This window comes from Leguminivora glycinivorella, chromosome 12, assembly GCF_023078275.1.
Source record: "Leguminivora glycinivorella isolate SPB_JAAS2020 chromosome 12, LegGlyc_1.1, whole genome shotgun sequence".
In the NCBI taxonomy this organism is placed as follows: Eukaryota; Metazoa; Arthropoda; class Insecta; order Lepidoptera; family Tortricidae; genus Leguminivora; species Leguminivora glycinivorella.
In genome coordinates this window covers 23748753-23769188 of record NC_062982.1, presented here as the reverse complement: position 1 = coordinate 23769188, position 20436 = coordinate 23748753, and the positions used below count along the sequence as shown (strand labels likewise).

Genomic DNA, 20436 nt, shown 5'->3' with positions numbered 1-20436 from the left:
AAAGCAAAAAAACCCCACCCCTCTTTGCTTACGTAATCTTGACCGGCCCCACAGCTCAGCCCAGAGCCACAAGAATATAATAAATTATATTTTTGACTGAAGAGATCCATAGAACTATTTCGGTCTTTTTAGCTTCAGAAAACTGTCAAGGTCACATACATGATTTTGACTATTTTGAAATCCTTAAAGTGTGGCGATTTATTTGATACCCATCACTCCATAACTTCAAAGTACAAGTGTGTTTTTTGCCGTCTCAAAGTATAACAGTTGTCGCTTTTTCACTTTTGCAATATTTGAATACATTAAAAAAAATAACTATTTGACATACAGACATAATTCTTTCACCAAAAGATAGCTTAAGTTTTGTTATATTACAATAAAATTACTCATTGAAAAAGTAAGAAGTTTTCCCTAAAACAGTCACAAGTATGATATTCATATGTAACCGACAAAGTGGGACGGTCGGCACTAAACTTTGAGGCCCTGAAAAGGTGCTTAAATTTGACATTTATGCACCGGCATCAAAATAATAGTTTTATTAGAGTCTTATTAATCAGTTTTTATTGAAAACCGATTTTCGGTATGTTTTGCCATATTTCACTAAACTGCCCGTAGCTCCGTAACTAAATATCTGTACGTACATTGCTGGTTTTTGTTCGTTTCATAGGGATACCATACTTTAGTTTGATGTGCATTGCTACTGCCAAAATTTGGTTGACAGGCTATAGAAACGACAAAGTGGGACGTTTCACTAAACTCACTCACTATTATACTGGTTTCATTAGATCAATATTACGAGCAAGTGTGTTGAAAAGTATAACATTCGGGAAATTCACGTTACACGTCCCGTGTGCAATGCCCACAAGTTTGATAAAACGGAACGCACCCGAAATATCACGCCAAATCAAACGTCAATGTCAAAATATCTTGAGATTCTATTCTTTTAATTCTTTAGAAGTGGAGAGTTGAATTGAGGACGATCGGTTTTTATTATATGTATTTGTTACCGCAGATCTATACAAGTATTTTTTTTATAAGAATACTAAACTACAACAAGATATTTTGCTTTAAATCATATTCTTATTTAAAAGAGAACACTATCTAAACACAACTCACAAAACATGAGTATCCGGTGGTTATTCTTTGACTTTATATTGATAAAATAACAAAACAGTTCATATTAAGTGGAACAAAAATTGTGAACAACCTACTACGCTTCATTCAAGTTCTAACACGATGAAACCACTTGCTAAATCCACACCGACAGCAAATGAAACAAAGAAGAAACCGTCGCGTCAGCACCTTCTTTGGCAACCTGATAAGGACCCTTTAATAGTCCCTAAGGTAACTAAAGCTTCCTTTTCACCCACGCCGCAGCCAGAAAACCTTCCCAATTTTACAAGTAATACATGAAATTAGCACACCGAGGGTTTCAGTTTCAGTTTCATTTATTTGCTTTATCAGGTACATTACAATACATTGTTGTTATTTGTAAAGTAGGAGGTACATGATACCCTGTCAGGGCATTGCAAAAACATTCTAAATACTAAGTTTATATAAATATAAATATTATCATTATCATGCATTAAAAAGAGAAAAAAAAAAATATTAAATACTTAATATACATTCAAGGTTTTAGCAATAATTAAGATTTCAACTATACAATATGTCAGCAATATTTATAATTATTATAATTATGCACATTAATAAACATCAGTACAAAAATTGTCATTCATATATTCCTTAATTGAGTAATAAGCTTTATAAATAAGAAAACTCTTTAACTTTTGACTAAACATGCTCAGTTTGCTTTCCGCCTTTATAAAATCAGGTATTTTGTTATATATACAGGAACAGGGGTGTGCTCGAAACATCTAACTTCAGACTGACCAAATCTACCAAAACGACCTATGCTATTGGCCCTAAAATTTATAATTGTATCCCCGAACAAATAACCGCTATATCCAATGATAATGTATCTTACAATAAATTAAAAAATGGCTTATTGATAATGCCTTCTATGACATCAATGAATTCCTTGAAATGTAATAATGTATATGTGCAATATGAATAAATATGAATATATTAATATTGATTGATAGTAAGGTCCTTGTTTGTAAATAGTCAGTTTAGATTCTGGGGTTGCGAGCTTATTCTGACGTCGTGCACTTTTTTGGAACTCATACATAAATATGTGCTTCCTTACAAACATACTAATTTCGTATATGTATATGCATGGTAGAGTCAAGAAATTCATATGTATAAAGTAGTCTTTGCAGTTTTCTGGTAAATGAACATTCATGATAATATGCAGACATTTTTTTTGTTCAAGAAACATTTCGTGAGCATTTACGCTATCTCCCCAAAGGATCACTCCATATCGAAGCCAGGCATAGGCGTAGGCATAATATGCGGTGCGCGCGCATTCTATGCTTGTGCTTCTTTTTGTTATGCTTAGCGCGTAGACGAAGCGCGAAAATTTTGTTTTTAAATTTTGTTTATGCCCTTTCCAATTTAAGGCCGTGTCCAGTTGTAAGCCTAGGAGGTTCACTTGGTTTACTGGTGAAACCCGATAAGTTGAGCAAACTGGTTTTTGAAATTCGAACTATGTGCAATTTCCACAATGTTGTTATTTCAAGGACAAATTATCTCAATTTTAGAGATGGGCCGAATACGGACTTTGCCGAATACGAATATTTGGCCGAACATTCGGTTCAGCTGTTACCGAACCGAATATTCGGTTCCACCATATTTTAAATCTTAGCTTAGAGTTAAAAAATTGGTTAATGGGTACATTGGGTACTAACTAAGGCTCTTAGTGTTCCTATAATTTAGTGCATAAGAAAATTTAGATTTTTGTTTCTTAAGCTATGTTATTTTTACTTTGTTACATAATTATTGTAGGTACTTATATTTAACCCATTTATAACCCCCTTTGGTCCTTAGGGTCCCCCCACATCTAGCGTCTCGCGAGCGTCGCGTCGGGCCAACTGTATGGAAAAAGACGCTGCGTCGACGTCGCATCGACGCGGCGTCAGGCTTTGCCCATACAGTTGGCCCGACGCGACGCTCGCGAGACGCTAGATGTGGGGGGACCCTTAGAATCCTGAAATAGGATGTCATTTTCTCATGAATTACGAAACAACTTACGCTATTTATTTACTTTGTTTATTCGGTAAATATTCGGCAATATAACCGAACTATTCGGCCGAATACGAACATTGAAAAACTTATGAATATGCCGAATACCGAATATTTACCGAATATTCGGCCCATCTCTAATCTCAATTTATCGCGATTCACCAGGAAACCCTCGACACACGTTTTTTTGGATGCGAAACAAGCCTAGGAAATACAACCCATATATGTAAATCAGAAGATTTTCATATAATATGCTCTCTGTATAATCAATCACCTTCAATTGAATTTGATAATAATGTACGTTATCACTACTGAAACCATACACAATTCAAATAAGAAATGAAGAACTAGATCTAATAAATTTCTATGTTTTGTTAATAAGGTAAAGATCTTGCAGCTATTAATATTATTGTAATAAAGATGACAAACTTTGCTACACTGCAGTGTTTTTTAACTATATTTTTTTTCTTTTACTCTTAAGAAATGGACTGAAAAGAGAAACATTTAAATTTGCAGATAATAAGGCAGTATACAAGAAAGAAAAAGGCAGATACTGTAGAGTCACTAAATAACTGCCAACTGGCCAGTACAACCAGTACAAATGTTGCTGCCACATCCCCAGGTGACTTGATTTCTTATAATAAATAAATATTCATCCAGTTCCTTAACCTCCAACTGGATGGACACCGCTCAGAACAGAGTAAAATGGCAAAGCTTGGAGGAGGCCTTTACCCTATCAGGGACCACAAATAACTAAAAAGACAAATAAAATGAAAAGTAAAGAAGAAAGACAAGAATGTGGAAACTTATACTTTTATATTTTAATGGTTACATGCACTTGCTTCTCGCAACCTTGGCACCATTCTTCACTTTGGAGCCATCGGGCCTCTGAAGGGGACGGCAAGAAGATTGATGGCTGCACCCTGGTGCCAAGGAGCCCTTTAGCGTTGATTGAAGGTTCTACGCAGAAGCCTGGGTCTGGCACAGACTCTCAAGCGTCGCAAGTAGTTGTTCTTAATGAATGAATACGAGTTTACAGCGCTTGCAGTGGAAACACAGAGGTGTCAGTTCGGCTAGTGGGCATCTCAGGTGACCCTAGGGCGGGCTTTTCCTATGCCCAGAGAATAAGTTCAGCATATTGGGGGGTTTTCCGGAGGGAGATGAATTGGGAGAAGATTTTTATATATATATGAAATAAAACTACGGAAGCCGATTAAATCGCGTATAATGAATTTTTAACCCCCCACGCAAAAACGAAGGGGTGTTATAAGTTTGACGTGTCTGTCTGTCTGTCTTGATTTGAATTTTGATGAACGTTGATTTGAAAAAATTAAAATTTTGAAAAACCCCCGACCGCGACCTAGTGGACCGATTTTCATGAAACATGGCTAAGAACACTCCCGACTAACACAGCTTTCAAATAAAAAAAACTAAATCTAAATCGGTTCATCCGTTCGGGAGCTACGATGCCACAGACAGACAGACACGTCAAACTTATAACACCCCGTCGTTTTTGCATCAGGGGTTAAAAAAGAGAAAATGTTTTAAATCTAGAAAATAATATACTGTATCATATTTTTTCAGAGCAAAATAATGAACAAACAAATTGCACATCCTTAGTCAATAATCATGAAGAAATCATGGGAAGACTTTATGATATTGAAATCATGGATGTTGATGTTAAAATTGAAAATCATGTTAAAACTGAAGAAAAACCTGTATCACTGAATGAAGTCATATTAGATAGGTATGATTTTTAAATTATGTTAGTCTTTTAGATTTCTTTTGAAGATATTGAACATCTAGAGGAGTCATTATTGAATTTTCAAGAAGAAGAAAAAAAAACAAGGATCATGACGATGACTCCTCATTCTCAACTCAACCACCTCATAGGAGCGAGTAATTCAATTGTCCCAGGACATATTTAGTGATGATGATGTAAGTTAATACTACAAGTACATATATTTCAACATTTATTATTAACTAGCTTTTGCCCGCGGCTTCGCTCGCGTTAGAAAGAGATAAAAAGTAGCCTATGTCACTTTCCAACCCTTCAACTATCTCTACTTAAAAAACCGGCCAAGAGCGTGTCGGGCCACGCTCAGTGTAGGGTTCCGTATTTTTCTCAAAAACTACTGAACCTATCAAGTTCAAAACAATTTTCCTAGAAATTCTTTATAAAGTTCTACTTTTGTGATTTTTTTCATATTTTTTAAACATATGGTTCAAAAGTTAGAGGGGGGGGACGCATTTTTTTTCCTTTAGGAGCGATTATTTCCGAAAATATTAATATTATCAAAAAACGATCTTAGTAAACCCTTATTCATTTTTAAATACCTATCCAACAATATATCACACATTGGGGTTGAAATGAAAAAAAATATCAGCCCCCACTTTATATGTAGACCCCCCCCCCCCCTACATGTAAAGTGGGGGCTGATTTTTTTTTTGCCTACCCTAATAAAACATTTATTTCCATTTTTTATTTTTGCACTTTGTTGGCGTGATTGATTTGATATACATATTGGTACCAAATTTCAGCTTTCTACTCTTTCTAGTGCTAACGGTTACTGAGATTATCCGCGGACGGACGGACGGACAGACAGACATGGCGAAACTATAAGGGTTCCTAGTTGACTACGGAACCCTAAAAATCATGTCAATTCGTCGCTCCGTTTTGCCGTGAAAGACAGACAAACAAACAGACACACACACTTTCATATTTATAATATTAGTATGGATACGTTTACGAAAATTTTAATTCAAATAACGTGTGTTATCAAATATTAACAAGATTTAATGGCTATATCAATCATTATTAGTGTTTGATTACTTAATTAATTTGATAAAATATCGATGATTTTTTTGCAGAACCGCTAACAATCACGCTATGGCAGATCAACCTGATGAACCTATGGGTCTCACAGATCTTCCACCACCTTCAACAAGCAACATGACGCAAGATGCTGCTGTATCAACGTCTGCAATGCCATTCGCTGAACCACTAATAACTGCTGCTCCAAAGTCGAAGGCACAGAGACAACGTGAGTACAGACAACGTATTGCAGCGTCCAGAACTCCTGCAGAAGTGATTACTGCGAGAGCAGCGGAGACCGCAAGAAAACGCAATTACAGACTACGTGTATCTGCTGGTTGGTTACAATCAACGACTGCATCCTCATCTTCTGCAACTGGCAGGTCAACTTTGGCAGCAGAACCAGTACAAACCACTGTACGACCAAGTACTTCTTCAGATTTAGTACAAGTACAACAGGCACAATCTACTTGGAACACGAAATGGAAGGTCTCGATCAAGAGATTTAAATCAACTTTTCTGGACAATGAATTTGGCTACGCTTGCTCGGTTTGCGACAAACTGTGGTTCAAGAATGACCTCAAGCCCATCACTGCAGCAAACCTAGAGGTGATGTCGGATTGGGTTGTCAAAGAAAATCGTCAACTGTGCAGAGAAAAATACGAATTGGTCTGCAACACGTGTAAACTCAACACCCCGGACCTGTATCTACAGTTCCAGAAAATAACAGAGACCATTGTCAACGAAGCGGCCAGAATCAATGTCAACGGGCTAAAGAAACTCATGCGAAAAGCTTTAGACATGATGGACGTTATAAACAACTATGTCGAAGATGATGATGATGAAATCACTAGCTCCAACTCCGTATTAAAAATGGATTCTGATAAAGATAATTTACAAGACGATGTGAAGTTAGCTTTAGCTAATTTTAAAAGAAAATCAGATTTATCGAATGAAATATCTCCTAAAAGAAGCAAAATTTTTCAAAGCACTGAAAACTTGAAAACGCCTAAAAATAACAGATCTTTTACTATAGAAAATAAAAATGTTTCGCCGAATCAGTCTAAATTCATAGACACTTTTCAAGATTTCGTTGGGAAAAGTTTAGCAAAGAAAGATGATAGGACGGTGAAAGTCAGTAAAAAGACGCCTCCGGTCAAAACTAAAATTGGTCAGTATAAACCTAAAAGCCCTCCTAAGAAAGTATCGTTCTCTCCAGCTAACATTTCTCCTAAAAACGTTAAGGATATTGAATATGAAGTGAAAGAACAAGAGAATGACTGCAATATATTGATTTTAAAGATTTAGGAAAACTAAGTCCCTTAAGGGCATTTTTAGAATTTGGGACCCCCCAATTAGCGTAAGTATGTTAACAAAAATTAACTCGCTGTCAGTTTTGTGACGACAATTAAGCATAAAATTTACTTTTTTCACATTTAAATGTAGATTATCGCTTTTAAAGTTTATGTAATACACAAAAACAATTTTTATAGATATTTCATGCTTAATTATCGTGACAAAACTGACAGTGAGTTAATTTTTGTTAACAACTTACGCTAATTAGGGGGTCTCAAATTCTGAAAATGCCCTTAATCATAAACGTTCACTAAAGTTATCTAGCCGATAAAGTTCGTTTGTCCCTTTCTATCACACTAAGGCCGTTTTCACATTATACGATCAGATATCGCATATCGGAAGGATTCCAATGGAAAAAATCTAGGATGGCGCCTGTAATGTATGGTATATCGGTCCGACATCCGATATCGGATCGGATAATGTAAAAACGGACTAATCGGAAAGGGACAAACGAACTATCGGCTTGATAACTTTAGTGTACGTTTACATTATAAGGCACTGGTGCCAACGCGAGCAAGGCTCGGAACCGGCTTATTTTTTACCGGTTAAAACTGGTTTATTTCGATTTTACTCCGAACTTTTCAAAGAGCGACGACGACGAGAACTTTATTTTAACCGAAAAAAACCGGTTTATTCGACGAGCGGCGAGACGCACCTAAATACCTACGTTCACTCAGCGAGTTTTTTGTTTGGTTAAAACAGTATTACCTATCATGCTGCGGAATAAACCGGTTTATTTTGTTCTAAACCGGTTAATCGAACGACCCCTTTATGAAAGAGTTCTCCTAAAAACCGGTTTAAAATAGCGGTTTTTCGAGCGAAAACGAAGTTTAAAGGTTTGTCCGCAGGTACATGATAACGGTTTGAAAATTTAACCGGTATCCGAGCCCTGACCGCGAGCTAGTAAGCTATGAGCTATCGGCTATAAAAACGAATTAAAGATAATCACTCCCGTGCAAATAAAAGAGACACGGCGATATTGATAGCTCACCGCTGGGCGAGTAACTATAAACATCGCCGTGTCTCTTTGACTTGCACGGGAGTGATTATCTTTTGTTCGTTTTTATATTAGCCGATAGCTCACAGCTTACTAGCTCGCGGTGGGACTAGTGCCTTAGGGGGTTAACATAATTATAAGTGTAAATGATTTTTTGAGTATGTTGAGAATCAAAAGTAGCATAAACCAATAGGTTTAGCTCGCCGGGTTTTTATGCGATCATATAAAGCTTTAGAATAAATATTGTCAAGAGGGCGCTGTTATTCTGATGTATGCGGCGACAGTTCAGTATAGTATGAAGAAAATAGTTCGAATGAAATTCCGCAAGATGGCGTGTCGACATATATTTCTGGCTTTACCTACTGCATGATACTATCAACGTTTCACTATACAGACCTGTGTATTTATTATGTAGTTTTATTATTTTCCATATTTCCACCGACTATAGTCTGTAAAATTAAATTTTTGAGAAAACCCCCGACCGCGACATAGTAGACCGATTTTCATGAAACATGGCTAAGAACACTCCCGACTAACTCAGCTTTCAGTCAAAAAAAACTAAATCAAAATCGCTTCATCCGTTCGAGAGCTACGATGCCACAGACAGACAGACAAACACACAGACAGACATACACACAAACACGTCAAACTTATAACACCCCGTCGTTTTTGCGTCGGGGGTTAAAAAAGCATAGAGGAATAAGTAAGGAAAGAAGAGTTGTAACTCCATTCAGTAAATGCAAGTTATTTGTAGTGACATCTAGCGTCATCAAGAAGTTTTCCCTAAAACAGTCACAAGTATGATATCCACGGTTTCATATGTAACCGACAAAGTGGGACGGTCGGCACTAAACTTTGAGGCCCTGAAAAGGTGCTTAAATTTGACATTTATGCACCGGCATAAAAATAATAGCTTTATTAGAGTCTTATTAATCAGTTTTTATTGAAAACCGATTTTCGGTAGGTTTTGCCATATTTCACTAAACTGCCCGTAGCTCCGTAACTAGAACCGACAAAGTGGGACGTTTCACTAAACTCACTCACTATTATACTATTATGGCCCAACTGGCTAATATTACAGTGAAAGTGCTAGCTAACATGACAAAAAAAAAATAATAATTTCGTGACTTATGAGCCTAAAAGGGTTTCATTAGATCAATATTACGAGCAAGTGTGTTGAAAAGTATAACATTCGGGAAATTCACGTTACACGTCCCGTGTGCAATGCCCACAAGTTTGATAAAACGGAACGCACCCGAAATATCACGCCAAATCAAATCATATTTTCTTTTCATGTAACCTATATGACCGTACTATGTTGATGAATCAACTGTCAGATTTAAAAGTTCCATTTCCCTCTACTATTACATCATTACTTCTCATTTCTGATTCTTCCCCATATGTATTTAAATCATTATATTCATTTATTTCTAGCCATAATATCAAACTTTAACATAATAAATAAATAAATATTATAGGACATTCTTACACAGATTGACTGAGGCCCACGGTAAGCTCAAGAAGGCTTGTGTTGTGGGTACTCAGACAACGATATATTAATATAATATATAAATACTTGTATACATAGAAAACATCCATGACTCAGGAACAAATATCTGTGCTCATCACACAAATAAATGCCCTTACCGGGATTCGAACCCGGGACCGCGGCGCAGTAGGCAGGGTCACTACCGACTGCGCCAGACCGGTCGCCAAATAATATGTCACCTTTTCCTGATCCTCTCCCCAAAATTCCGTATTTTCCGTTTATTTAATAATCCTTTAATTCCGTTTCCCCGTTTTAGGCTTCCCACAGACAGTCTTAAAAATTCATAATCTTAAAAAAAACTTGTATGCAATCTGACAGTTCAAACTGACACTGACAGATTTGAACTGTCAGATTGCATACAAGTTTTTTTTAAGATTATGAATTTTTAAGACTGTCTGTGGGAAGCCTTACTCGGCTGGCTAAATGCGCCAGGAGCGCGATGCCATTAAAAAAAAAAAAAAAGTCAATGTCAAAATATCTTGAGATTCTATTCTTTAGAAATGGAGAGTTGAATTGAGGACGATCGGTTATTATATGTATTTGTTACCGCAGCACAAGTATTTTTTTATAAGAATACTAAACTACAACAAGATATTTTGCTTTAAATCATATTCTTATTTAAAAGAGAACACTATCTAAACACAACTCACAAAACATGAGTATCCGGTGGTTATTCTTTGACTTTATATTGATAAAATAACAAAACAGGAACACAAATCTGTGAACAACCTACTACGCTTCATTCAAGTTCTAACACGATGAAACCACTTGCTAAATCCACACCGACAGCAAATGAAACAAAGAAGAAACCGTCGCATCAGCACCTTCTTTGGCAACCTGATAAGGACTCTTTAATAGTTCCTAAGGTAACTAAAGCTTCCTTTTCACCCACGCCGCAGCCAGAAAACCTTCCCAATTTTACAAGTAATACATGAAATTAGCACACCGAGGGTTTACTGGTGAAACCCGATAAGTTGAGCAAACTGGTTTTTGAAATTCGAACTATGTGCAATTTCCACAATGTTGTTATTTCAAGGACAAATTATCTCAATTAGAGATGGGCCGAATACGGACTTTGCCGAATACGAATATTCGGCCGAACATTCTGTTCAGCTGTTACCGAACCGAACATTCGGCCGAATATTTGGTTCCACCATATTTTAAATCTTAGCTTAGAGTTAAAAAATTGGTTAATGGGTACATTGGGTACTAACTAAGGCTCTTAGTGTTCCTATAATTTAGTGCATAAGAAAATTTAGATTTTTGTTTCTTAAGCTATGTTATTTTTACTTTTTTACATAATTATTGTAGGTACTTATATTTAACGCATTTATAACCCCCTTTAGTCCTTAGAATCCTGAAATAGGATGTCATTTTCTCTGGTTAAAGACATTTATTAACTCAAAAGAAATAATTACATTTCACTTAATGAGTAAAGGCATAGCTGGGCATTAACTCGTTAATCCGTTAATCGTTAATTAACGAAGTTAACATTTCGATTAACGGATTAACTTTTAAGTTAACTTGAAAAAATGTTAACGGACTCGTTAACTTCCGTTAAATTTCTCCGAGTCCGTTAATCGTTAATCTAGTAGGGCACAGGCGCCATCTGCGTTGCGAAAAACACGTTCTGAACGCTACTATAACAGCCCGAAGTACGGCAAATCCTATGATTTGCCGGTAAATCCTAGGTTTTACCGATGTCGATTGCTAAAAGTCCGAAATATTACCTAAAAAAGGATTCTTCACGTGGATTTGCTTTTACTAACTTTGATTCGGTGAATCCTAAGCTTTACCATGGCGACTGTTGTAGTGATAGGGCAGCAAATTCGAGCCTTATTTACGACCACATTCGCTTCCCTAGCCTCTACCGCCCAAAGTGCCACAACAGTCACCGCCAGCATCTCTCCTGACACACCTCTTGGCAGTAGCTCAGGCGCGATCACTGCCTTCCACGTGCAGCCTAGAGTTCAATAGGCTAGCTGTACTTCGGGCTTTTACAGAAATATAATACGTTATAGTGGATACTGATGCAACTAAATATTTAAAGAAAAGTTATTTTTTTTTTCACGTGTTAACGGATTATCAATTAACTTTAACTTACGTTAAATTTGTCGAAATGTATCGCTTTAACGATTAACGAAGTTAACTTTTTTAGTAACGGATTAGCGATTAACGAAGTTAACTATTTGATTAACGGTGCCCAGCTATGAGTAAAGGTATTTTACAAATGTAGTGAGCGCCTACATGCATAGGTACATAATATGTTAAAATAAATAATTAAACAAAGTTATTACTTAAATAAAACTAACTACTTATTCTACCAAAAAATAGAATATTTCTCAAAACATATATATATCACATAAACATGTTTTTTTTTCTCTTTTGGAAAAAAAAGATATGTGTGTGGTAGGTAGCTGAATTTATGTTAATATTTTACGCGGTGGCACGGCACCGGGTGATCGGAACCGGCCGGTTGCTAAGCCTGGTGATAAGACATTGCGTTTGTCAGGGCCGTATTTAGATAATCGGAATTTCAGAAAGTATATGTGATTTTAATTTATTTTTAAAGATTGGTAAACTTGGTGCGTCTTTTATATTTTTGGGAAGGTCGTTATACATTCGTGCACCTTGGTATGTAAAATTTTTATTACCGAAGTTTTTAGTCCGCGCAAAGGGTAAGCATAGATTGTTTGCACTTCGAAGATTTCTTTTGCCACTTTCTTTGTTGGTTTTAAATGAGATTTGACAGTGTACTTCTTTGTGCAGTATGTTCCTTATTAGTAAATTGGTATTGTAAAAATATAGTTGATTTATGCTCATTAGCTTAGTTTTGGAATAAACTGTTGTTGTAGGTGTTAAATGATCAAAATGAAAAAGTTTTTTTATTAATTTGTTTTGGATTATTTGGATTTCTTTAAGATTAGTTTTACAGGCACTGCCCCAAACTTCGATAAGATAGTTCAACCGGGATTTTATCAGTGAATTATATATATTACAGCGTACTTGGTAAGGAATTAAAGTAACAATATTTCTAATGGATGCCAGAATAGAAATCAACTTTGACTTAATTTGTTTTATGTGAGCAGTCCACGTAAGGCCATCATCTAGTATGAGACCTAGGTACTTCTCTTGTGCCGATTGTTTGATTAAGGTATTGTTAACAGTTAATGGGTTAAATGTAGGATATTTTTTAGTTTTGGATTTAAATATCATGTACGATGTTTTAGAGGCGTTTATTGTCAGCAGGTTGAGCTGAAACCATGTATGTAATTTTCCCATGAATTACCAAACAACTTACGCTATTTATTTACTTTGTTTATGCGGTAAGTATTCAGCAATATAACCGAACTATTCGGCCGAATACGAACATTGAAAAACTTATGAATATGCTGGATACCGAATATTTACCAAATATTCGGCCCATCTCTAATCTCAATTTATCGCGATTCACCAGGAAACACACGTTTTTTTGGATGCGAAACAAGCCTAGGAAATACAACCCATATATGTAAATCAGAAGATTTTCATATAATATGCTCTCTGTATAATCAATCACCTTCAATTGAATTTGATAATAATGTACGTTATCACTACTGAAACCATACACAATTCAAATAAGAAATGAAGAACTAGATCTAATAAATTTCTATGTTTTGTTAATAAGGTAAAGATCTTGCAGCTATTAATATTATTGTAATAAAGATGACAAACTTTGCTACACTGCAGTGTTTTTAACTGTATATTTTTTTCTTTTACTCTTAAGAAATGGACTGAAAAGAGAAACATTTAAATTTGCAGATAATAAGGCAGTATACAAGAAAGAAAAAGGCAGATACTGTAGAGTCACTAAATAACTGCCAACTGGCCAGTACAACCAGTACAAATGTTGCTGCCACATCCCCAGGTGACTTGATTTCTTATAATAAATAAATATCCATCCAGTTCCTTAACCTCCAACTGGATGGACACCGCTCAGAACAGAGTAAAATGGCAAAGCTTGGAGGAGGCCTTTACCCTATCAGGGACCACAAATAACTAAAAAGACAAATAAAATGAAAAGTAAAGAAGAAAGACAAGAATGTGGAAACTTATACTTTTATATTTTAATGGTTACATGCACTTGCTTCTCGCAACCTTGGCACCATTCTTCACTTTGGAGCCATCGGGCCTCTGAAGGGGACGGCAAGAAGATTGATGGCTGCATCCTGATGCCAAGGAGCCCTTTAGCGTTGATTGAAGGGTCTACGCAGAAGCCTGGGTCTGGCACAGACTCTCAAGCGTCGCAAGTAGTTGTTCTTAATGAATGAATACGAGTTTACAGCGCTTGCAGTGGAAACACAGAGGTGTCAGTTCGGCTAGTGGGCATCTCAGGTGACCCTAGGGCGGGCTTTTCCTATGCCCAGAGAATAAGTTCAGCATATTGGGGGGTTTTCCGGAGGGAGATGAATTGGGAGAAGATTTTTATATATATATGAAATAAAACTACGGAAGCCGATTAAATCGCGTATAATGAATTTTTAACCCCCACGCAAAAACGAAGGGGTGTTATAAGTTTGACGTGTCTGTCTGTCTGTCTTGATTTGAATTTTGATGAACGTTGATTTGAAAAAATTAAAATTTTGAAAAACCCCCGACCGCGACCTAGTGGACCGATTTTCATGAAACATGGCTAAGAACACTCCCGACTAACGCAGCTTTCAAATAAAAAAAACTAAATCTAAATTGGTTCATCCGTTCGGGAGCTACGATGCCACAGACAGACAGACACGTCAAACTTATAACACCCCGTCGTTTTTGCGTCGGGGGTTAAAAAAGAGAAAATGTTTTAAATCTAGAAAATAATATACTGTATCATATTTTTTCAGAGCAAAATAATGAACAAACAAATTGCACATCCTTAGTCAATAATCATGAAGAAATCATGGGAAGACTTTATGATATTGAAATCATGGATGTTGATGTTAAAATTGAAAATCATGTTAAAACTGAAGAAAAACCTGTATCACTGAATGAAGTCATACAAGAGGGTGTTGAAATTAAAGTAGAAAATATAGCTTCAGATGTAAATTATAATTTGGACCAAATTTGTAAAAAATATGCTAAAAGAAACAATCATGACAAAATTAAAGAAAATGTAGCCATACACAAAGAAACTTACCAAATAAACTCAAACAATGTTGATACCATTAAAGTCAAAGAAGAAATTGTAGATACAGGTTCAGATGAAAGCATCATCAATAAATATATGCTAGAAAGTGCACAAACCGCAATTAAAATAGAACCAGGTGACGATTCACAATATTCGAACATAGAAGAACATATAGATGGGTTACCATCAAATAGTTTGAAATCTGAAAATGAGCTGACTACAGAAATAAAACCAAAGGCTGAAGAAATGAATTGCAATAATATAATTCGCAAAAAGGACCCAAGGTGTAGTGAAAAACTAAGGCTGGACCAGAGTGGTCTTAAAATTGTTCCCATCCAACAACTACAACGAACTTTTAAACTTCCAGGTGTTCAAATTCTACAAAGTAAGTGCAAATTAAATTTTACTTAGTCCGAAATTTTACTACATTTTTGTTCAACAGAAATCATTGTTAATATTTTTTTTCTTCCAGTATATAAATGGTAATTAATGTATGTCTATTGAAAAGGCGCAGTATATCTTCAAAAACACAATAATATAAAATGACGATAAAATAGTGGTCGGTAGATGTGATGTGAAATTTGCTGTGACTTATTTAAAATGTCAAGTTTACTTACCTTCTTTCTAATGTATGTATGTATAAACATTCGGAGTAGGTAATAGGTATAGTGTACTTGCAAGCACTTGAATATAATTTATATTTTTTATTTCAGACAAAATATTGATCACTGAAGAAATTCATATTAAAGAAGAGGCAGTTAGTGACTCAGAGGATTGTCCCGAGGTAAAAGATGAAAAAAAAATTAGCAGCAGTGCAGCAAAAGATGAAATCCCAGTAATTATTAACAAAATTGAAGTGAAAGATGAGACTGCAGTATCTTCAAGCAACATTGAAATAAAATATAAGATTCCTATAGCTAGAACAGCCACTGAAGTAAAAAAGAAGAATCCTGAAACCACTAGCAGCATTGGAGTAAAGAATAAGATTGAAAAAACTGCTAGCAGCAAAACAAAGGATATTATTGTGTCTCCGGTAGATACCATTCAAAGTAAAAGTCCTCTACCAGAAAAAATACAAGTAAGAAGAGTTATGAATATGCCTAAAATTCTAAAAACATATGGAAGGAAACAAACAGATCCTGTTACAATGAAGAAATGTTTTCTTCTAGCAGTTAGTAACCCTTTAGGTAAAAACTACATAATTATAGTGTTTATTTTAATTATAGAAATGAATGAATACTGAGGCGTTATTTTTTTTGTTACATAAGACCATTATTGCCTGTTTTTGAGGCTGTCCTTAAATTGGTTAACATAATGGCAAGTATTTTTCAGTTTGATATAATTATGCTCTAATCTCTATTATTTTTAACAACACAAAGCTCTAACGAAGTCCGCGTTCAAATCTAACATTCTAATTCATTCCATTGCAGCGAGGCTCCTGCAAGAAGAGGTACCTCCCGATCCAAGGCTTGTCTGCGACATGTGCGGCAAAAACTTCAGGGGCAGGTAATGTGAATCCAATGAGTGAATTATCTTTTGTAATGTATGATATGAGACTTCAGGGCGTTCCACGAGAATGCCGCTTACGACACGCAATTCTTGTAATACGTCTGAAGACGCTAAGAAAGCGAAGTCGTGTCCGACATCCTTTCATGACTTTGTTAACAAATTGACAGTATTTTCTCGAGATTTACAGATTTCATCGAAGTAGCCGTCATACAAGGCGAAAGCATATCGTTAGCGACGTTCTCGAGGAATGCCCTTTGTACGATTAAGGGCCGGTCGCATCAAACCATCTGTCAACGTGAAAGCGTTTATCGTATGCGATGTTCCATAGACGTCTGCCGCGTGACGATGTGTCTGTCAAATGTAGTTGATGCAACTGGCCCTAATATTAGCAATAAAATTGTATCTATCTACTAGGGTCGGGCTGGGCATGCACGTGCGTGTCGCGCACCGCGTGGCCAGGAGGCACGCGTGCGTGGAGTGCGGCGCCGCCTTCCCGCACCACTACCTGCTGCTGGCGCACCGGCGCGCGCACGCCGCCGCCGGCGCGGCGCTCGCCTGCGCGCTGTGCGGCCGCTCCTTCCGCTCCCACTACAAGTACGCCGCGCACCTCAACACGCACCTGCGCGAGCGCCTCCACCCCTGCCCCGTGTGTCTGCAGCGCTTCCCGCTCCTCTCGCACCTGTCCAGGCACGCCGACAAACACACCAGGGACGACATCTTCTCGTGTACTCATTGCGACGAGACCTACCGGTTGCTGATACATTTGAAGCGACATAACGAACGCGAACACGAACAGAGAGAAGAGTTCCCCTGCTACGTCTGTAGTAAAATTCTCACCTCGAACGAGGATTTCCTCGCTCACGTGAGAACTCACGATAACGCGATGCACGAGTGCGCGTTCTGTCATAAAAAATTCACCGACGCGCTACAGTGGGAGGCGCACTCCGCCGAACACGTCGACAAGATAAGCCGAGACCGAGCGATCGACAAACCCTACTGCTGCGAATACTGTAAAAAGTCCTTCGAGTACAAGAGCGTTCTGATAACGCATATTAGAATGCATACCGGGGAGCGGCCGTACGAGTGCCCTAAGTGTAAAAAGAAGTTGAAGACCCGGAGTGCGTTGTCGGAGCACGTGAACAGTCACACGCGTCCTTTTCCTTGTCCGGTGTGCAAGCGTCGGTTCGGCAAGCGCGACTCGCTGTCGAGACACATGTTGCTCCACACGGGCGAGCGGCCGCACGCGTGCCCCGGGTGTCAGATGACGTTCGCGCAGCGCTCGTCCATGTTGCAGCACATGCGACGGTTCCACCAGCCCGGCCTTAAACGGGTCGTCAAAAACAAGAGAGGTACGAGAAAAAGTAATAAAAATAAAGCTTCCAAATAATGGTTCAATAACGAAAAGCTATACATATATGTATAGCATAAGCTATTAAATTAATTGTGGTCCATGTGTAGGTACATGATGAGTTGTGCTACTTGTGCTCTTAGTGATTATTTTAAAATTGTCATCTATCGCTTCAAGTTTATTTATATGTTTCAAGCCACCATGCTGAGTTTCTGTTGTATACATATAATGCATATAACTGCGTATCTCTCTCTATATAAGTTGAGTGGAAGGTTGTTACGTCTGTGACCTGTATCTATTACGACTATTACACTCATAAGCTAGATAAATAAATTGTGATCATGGAATGAATTAATAAATTATACAAGTGTATACAGTCTTAAACTTTTTTTAGATATTCTCCTAAACTACCCTAGAACATACTGTCCAACAAGAAATTTAGAAAAATGGCAAACTAGGAATATATATCATATATCTCTCCCGGCCGTATCCGACCATGGTGACTGTTTTCAACTCCTTTGTTGATTACGTTGATGTGCTCGCATGTGGCTCACGTAGCCGATTTTATTTGCGAAAACCCGTGCACACGACGGGCATGACAGCACACCGTTAATATAATTATATGTTATGGCCGCAGGTGGGCGGGCCTTCAGCTCATCCCGTCGGATATCCAGTTCTAAAAGTCGACGGGACTCAAAGTCATTTGTTTTCTTAGCGACAAAAGATCTCCACACAGGGCGGTCGGCGGCTTGCTTCTCCCAGAGAAACGGGTCAATGTCACAGCTCTTCATGTGGCGTTTAAGCACATCTTTATACCTGAGGAGTTGCCCGCCATGCTTTCGCTTGCCCTCCTCTAGCTCCGAGTAAAAGATGCGCTTAGCCACCCGACCCTCAGCCATTCTTGAAACGTGGCCGCTCCAACGAAGTTGTCGTCGCATAATATAAACTTCGATCCCACCTACTTTGGCTCTCCGCAAAACTTCGGTGTTCCGTACACGATCGGACCAGCTGATCTTCAAGATTTTGCGAAGGCATTTAAGGTGGAATCGGTCTAATGCGCAGATGTGGCGACGATATACGGTCCACGTTTCAGAAGAATACAAGATATTAGGAAGCACAATCGCCATGTATATGGAGATCTTTGTCGCTAACGTTAAGTCATGTGAACGGAAGACCTTTGCATCCAGCTTACCAAATGCTGCAGCAGCGGCACCGATTCGGTTGTTTATTTCAGTGTCGAGGTCACACGTAGAAGTAACTGTGCTCCCCAGGTAACGGAACCTATCTACCTGTTTCAACACGTCCTCCCCAAGCCGGACAGTCAGTGTCTCGCGACCGCGGATGTCTAGTGACATAACTTCTGTCTTCTTAACACTGATTTTCAGTCCAAACTTGTTGCAGGACTCGTGAAAGTCAGTGACAAGTTCATGCAGGTCACCAGGAGATTCCGCAATAAAGCACAAGTCATCCGCGTACATGATCTCTGTGATCACAGCGTACGAGACTTTAGTGCGAGCTTTGAATCTAGCCAAGTTAAAAAGACCAGCGTCAGTACGGAAACGGATGCGAATTCCGAGATGATGATGATGACAGATGCGAGCTCTGCCTCTGCAAGACTTCACGGACAGCCACAGCAAAGTAGAGAGCAAAGAGTGTTGGTGCTAGGACGCAGCCTTGCTTCACCCCACAGGTAACGGGAAAGAAGCTAGACTCTTCGCCATCTACAGCGACGCAGCACTCCATATTGTCATGCAAAAGTCTCAGAAGTCGAACGAATTTATCCGTACACCCTAGCTTACTTAGCACCATCCACAGAGCTTCACGAGGGACACTGTCGAAGGCCTTCTCAAGGTCAACGAAGCAAAAGTACAGACTTTGTCCCTGTTCCCTGCTTTTTTCCTGCAGTTGACGCAATGAAAAGATGGCTTCACAGGTGTAATGTCACGCTATTACACTATATTACATTGGGTTGGCTCGCCAATACACACCGCACGTCCGTCCTCTATCGCACTCGGACACCGACTGCCATATGTACTCGAGACACCTATACACTACATCCCTTTCTTGTTTTAATTTTTTTTATTTTTTTATTTGTAAATATTTAAATAATAGGTCAATTTAGTTTTAATTCAAATACTTGCCATGCTGTGCCGTGTATCTTTTTTTTTTTTAATGAACTACGTTTCTTCTAATTGTCTGCCCACTTTCGTCATTCCTAACTTGATCATCTCCGTCTTCACCACTTAGTACTGTATGTGAAGTAGTGTTATAATTAGGGATTAATTTTCTATCTTTAGTCATATGTTTAGGACATTCCGGTCTGAGGGTTGACTCAGAGCGGACGCTGCACCACCACCTGCAGTGTATACTCAAACATACTTGTGTGTTTTATTAACTACAATTCCTAGATGTCAGTCTCACTCCTTCTTTTTAGGGTTCCGTAGCCAAAATGGCAAAAACGGAACCCTTATAGTTTCGTCATGTCCGTCTGTCCGTCTGTCCGTCTGTCCGTCTGTCCGTCTGTCACAGCCGATTTACTCGGAAACTATAAGTACTACAGTGATGAAAT

The 20436-nt window shown here is 38.0% G+C and overlaps 2 protein-coding genes across 4 annotated transcripts; both read left to right on the top strand.

The window, feature by feature from the left end:
* The first annotated feature begins 970 nt into the window (after positions 1 to 970).
* LOC125231703 (zinc finger protein 62 homolog) lies at positions 971 to 18243 on the top strand. 3 transcript variants are annotated; one of them, XM_048137237.1, is made up of 7 exons: positions 971 to 1195; positions 10575 to 10724; positions 13660 to 13765; positions 14727 to 15395; positions 15724 to 16197; positions 16441 to 16516; positions 16934 to 18243. In XM_048137237.1, the coding sequence occupies exons 2-7, from the start codon at positions 10617 to 10619 to the stop codon at positions 17904 to 17906; spliced, it is 2406 nt and encodes an 801-aa protein (XP_047993194.1). In that variant the 5' UTR covers positions 971 to 1195; positions 10575 to 10616; the 3' UTR covers positions 17907 to 18243. The 3 variants fall into 3 exon arrangements, with proteins under 3 accessions (XP_047993194.1, XP_047993195.1, XP_047993193.1); XM_048137238.1 differs by lacking the exon at positions 971 to 1195 and having other exon boundaries at positions 10340 to 10724; positions 15724 to 16192; positions 16436 to 16516; XM_048137236.1 differs by lacking the exon at positions 971 to 1195 and having other exon boundaries at positions 10342 to 10724.
* LOC125231705 lies at positions 1195 to 7408 on the top strand. The gene is made up of 4 exons (XM_048137239.1): positions 1195 to 1344; positions 3658 to 3763; positions 4726 to 4888; positions 6013 to 7408. Exons 1-4 carry the CDS (start codon positions 1237 to 1239, stop codon positions 7262 to 7264), a joined length of 1629 nt encoding a protein of 542 aa, XP_047993196.1. The 5' UTR covers positions 1195 to 1236; the 3' UTR covers positions 7265 to 7408.
* Positions 18244 to 20436: the final 2193 nt, after the last annotated feature.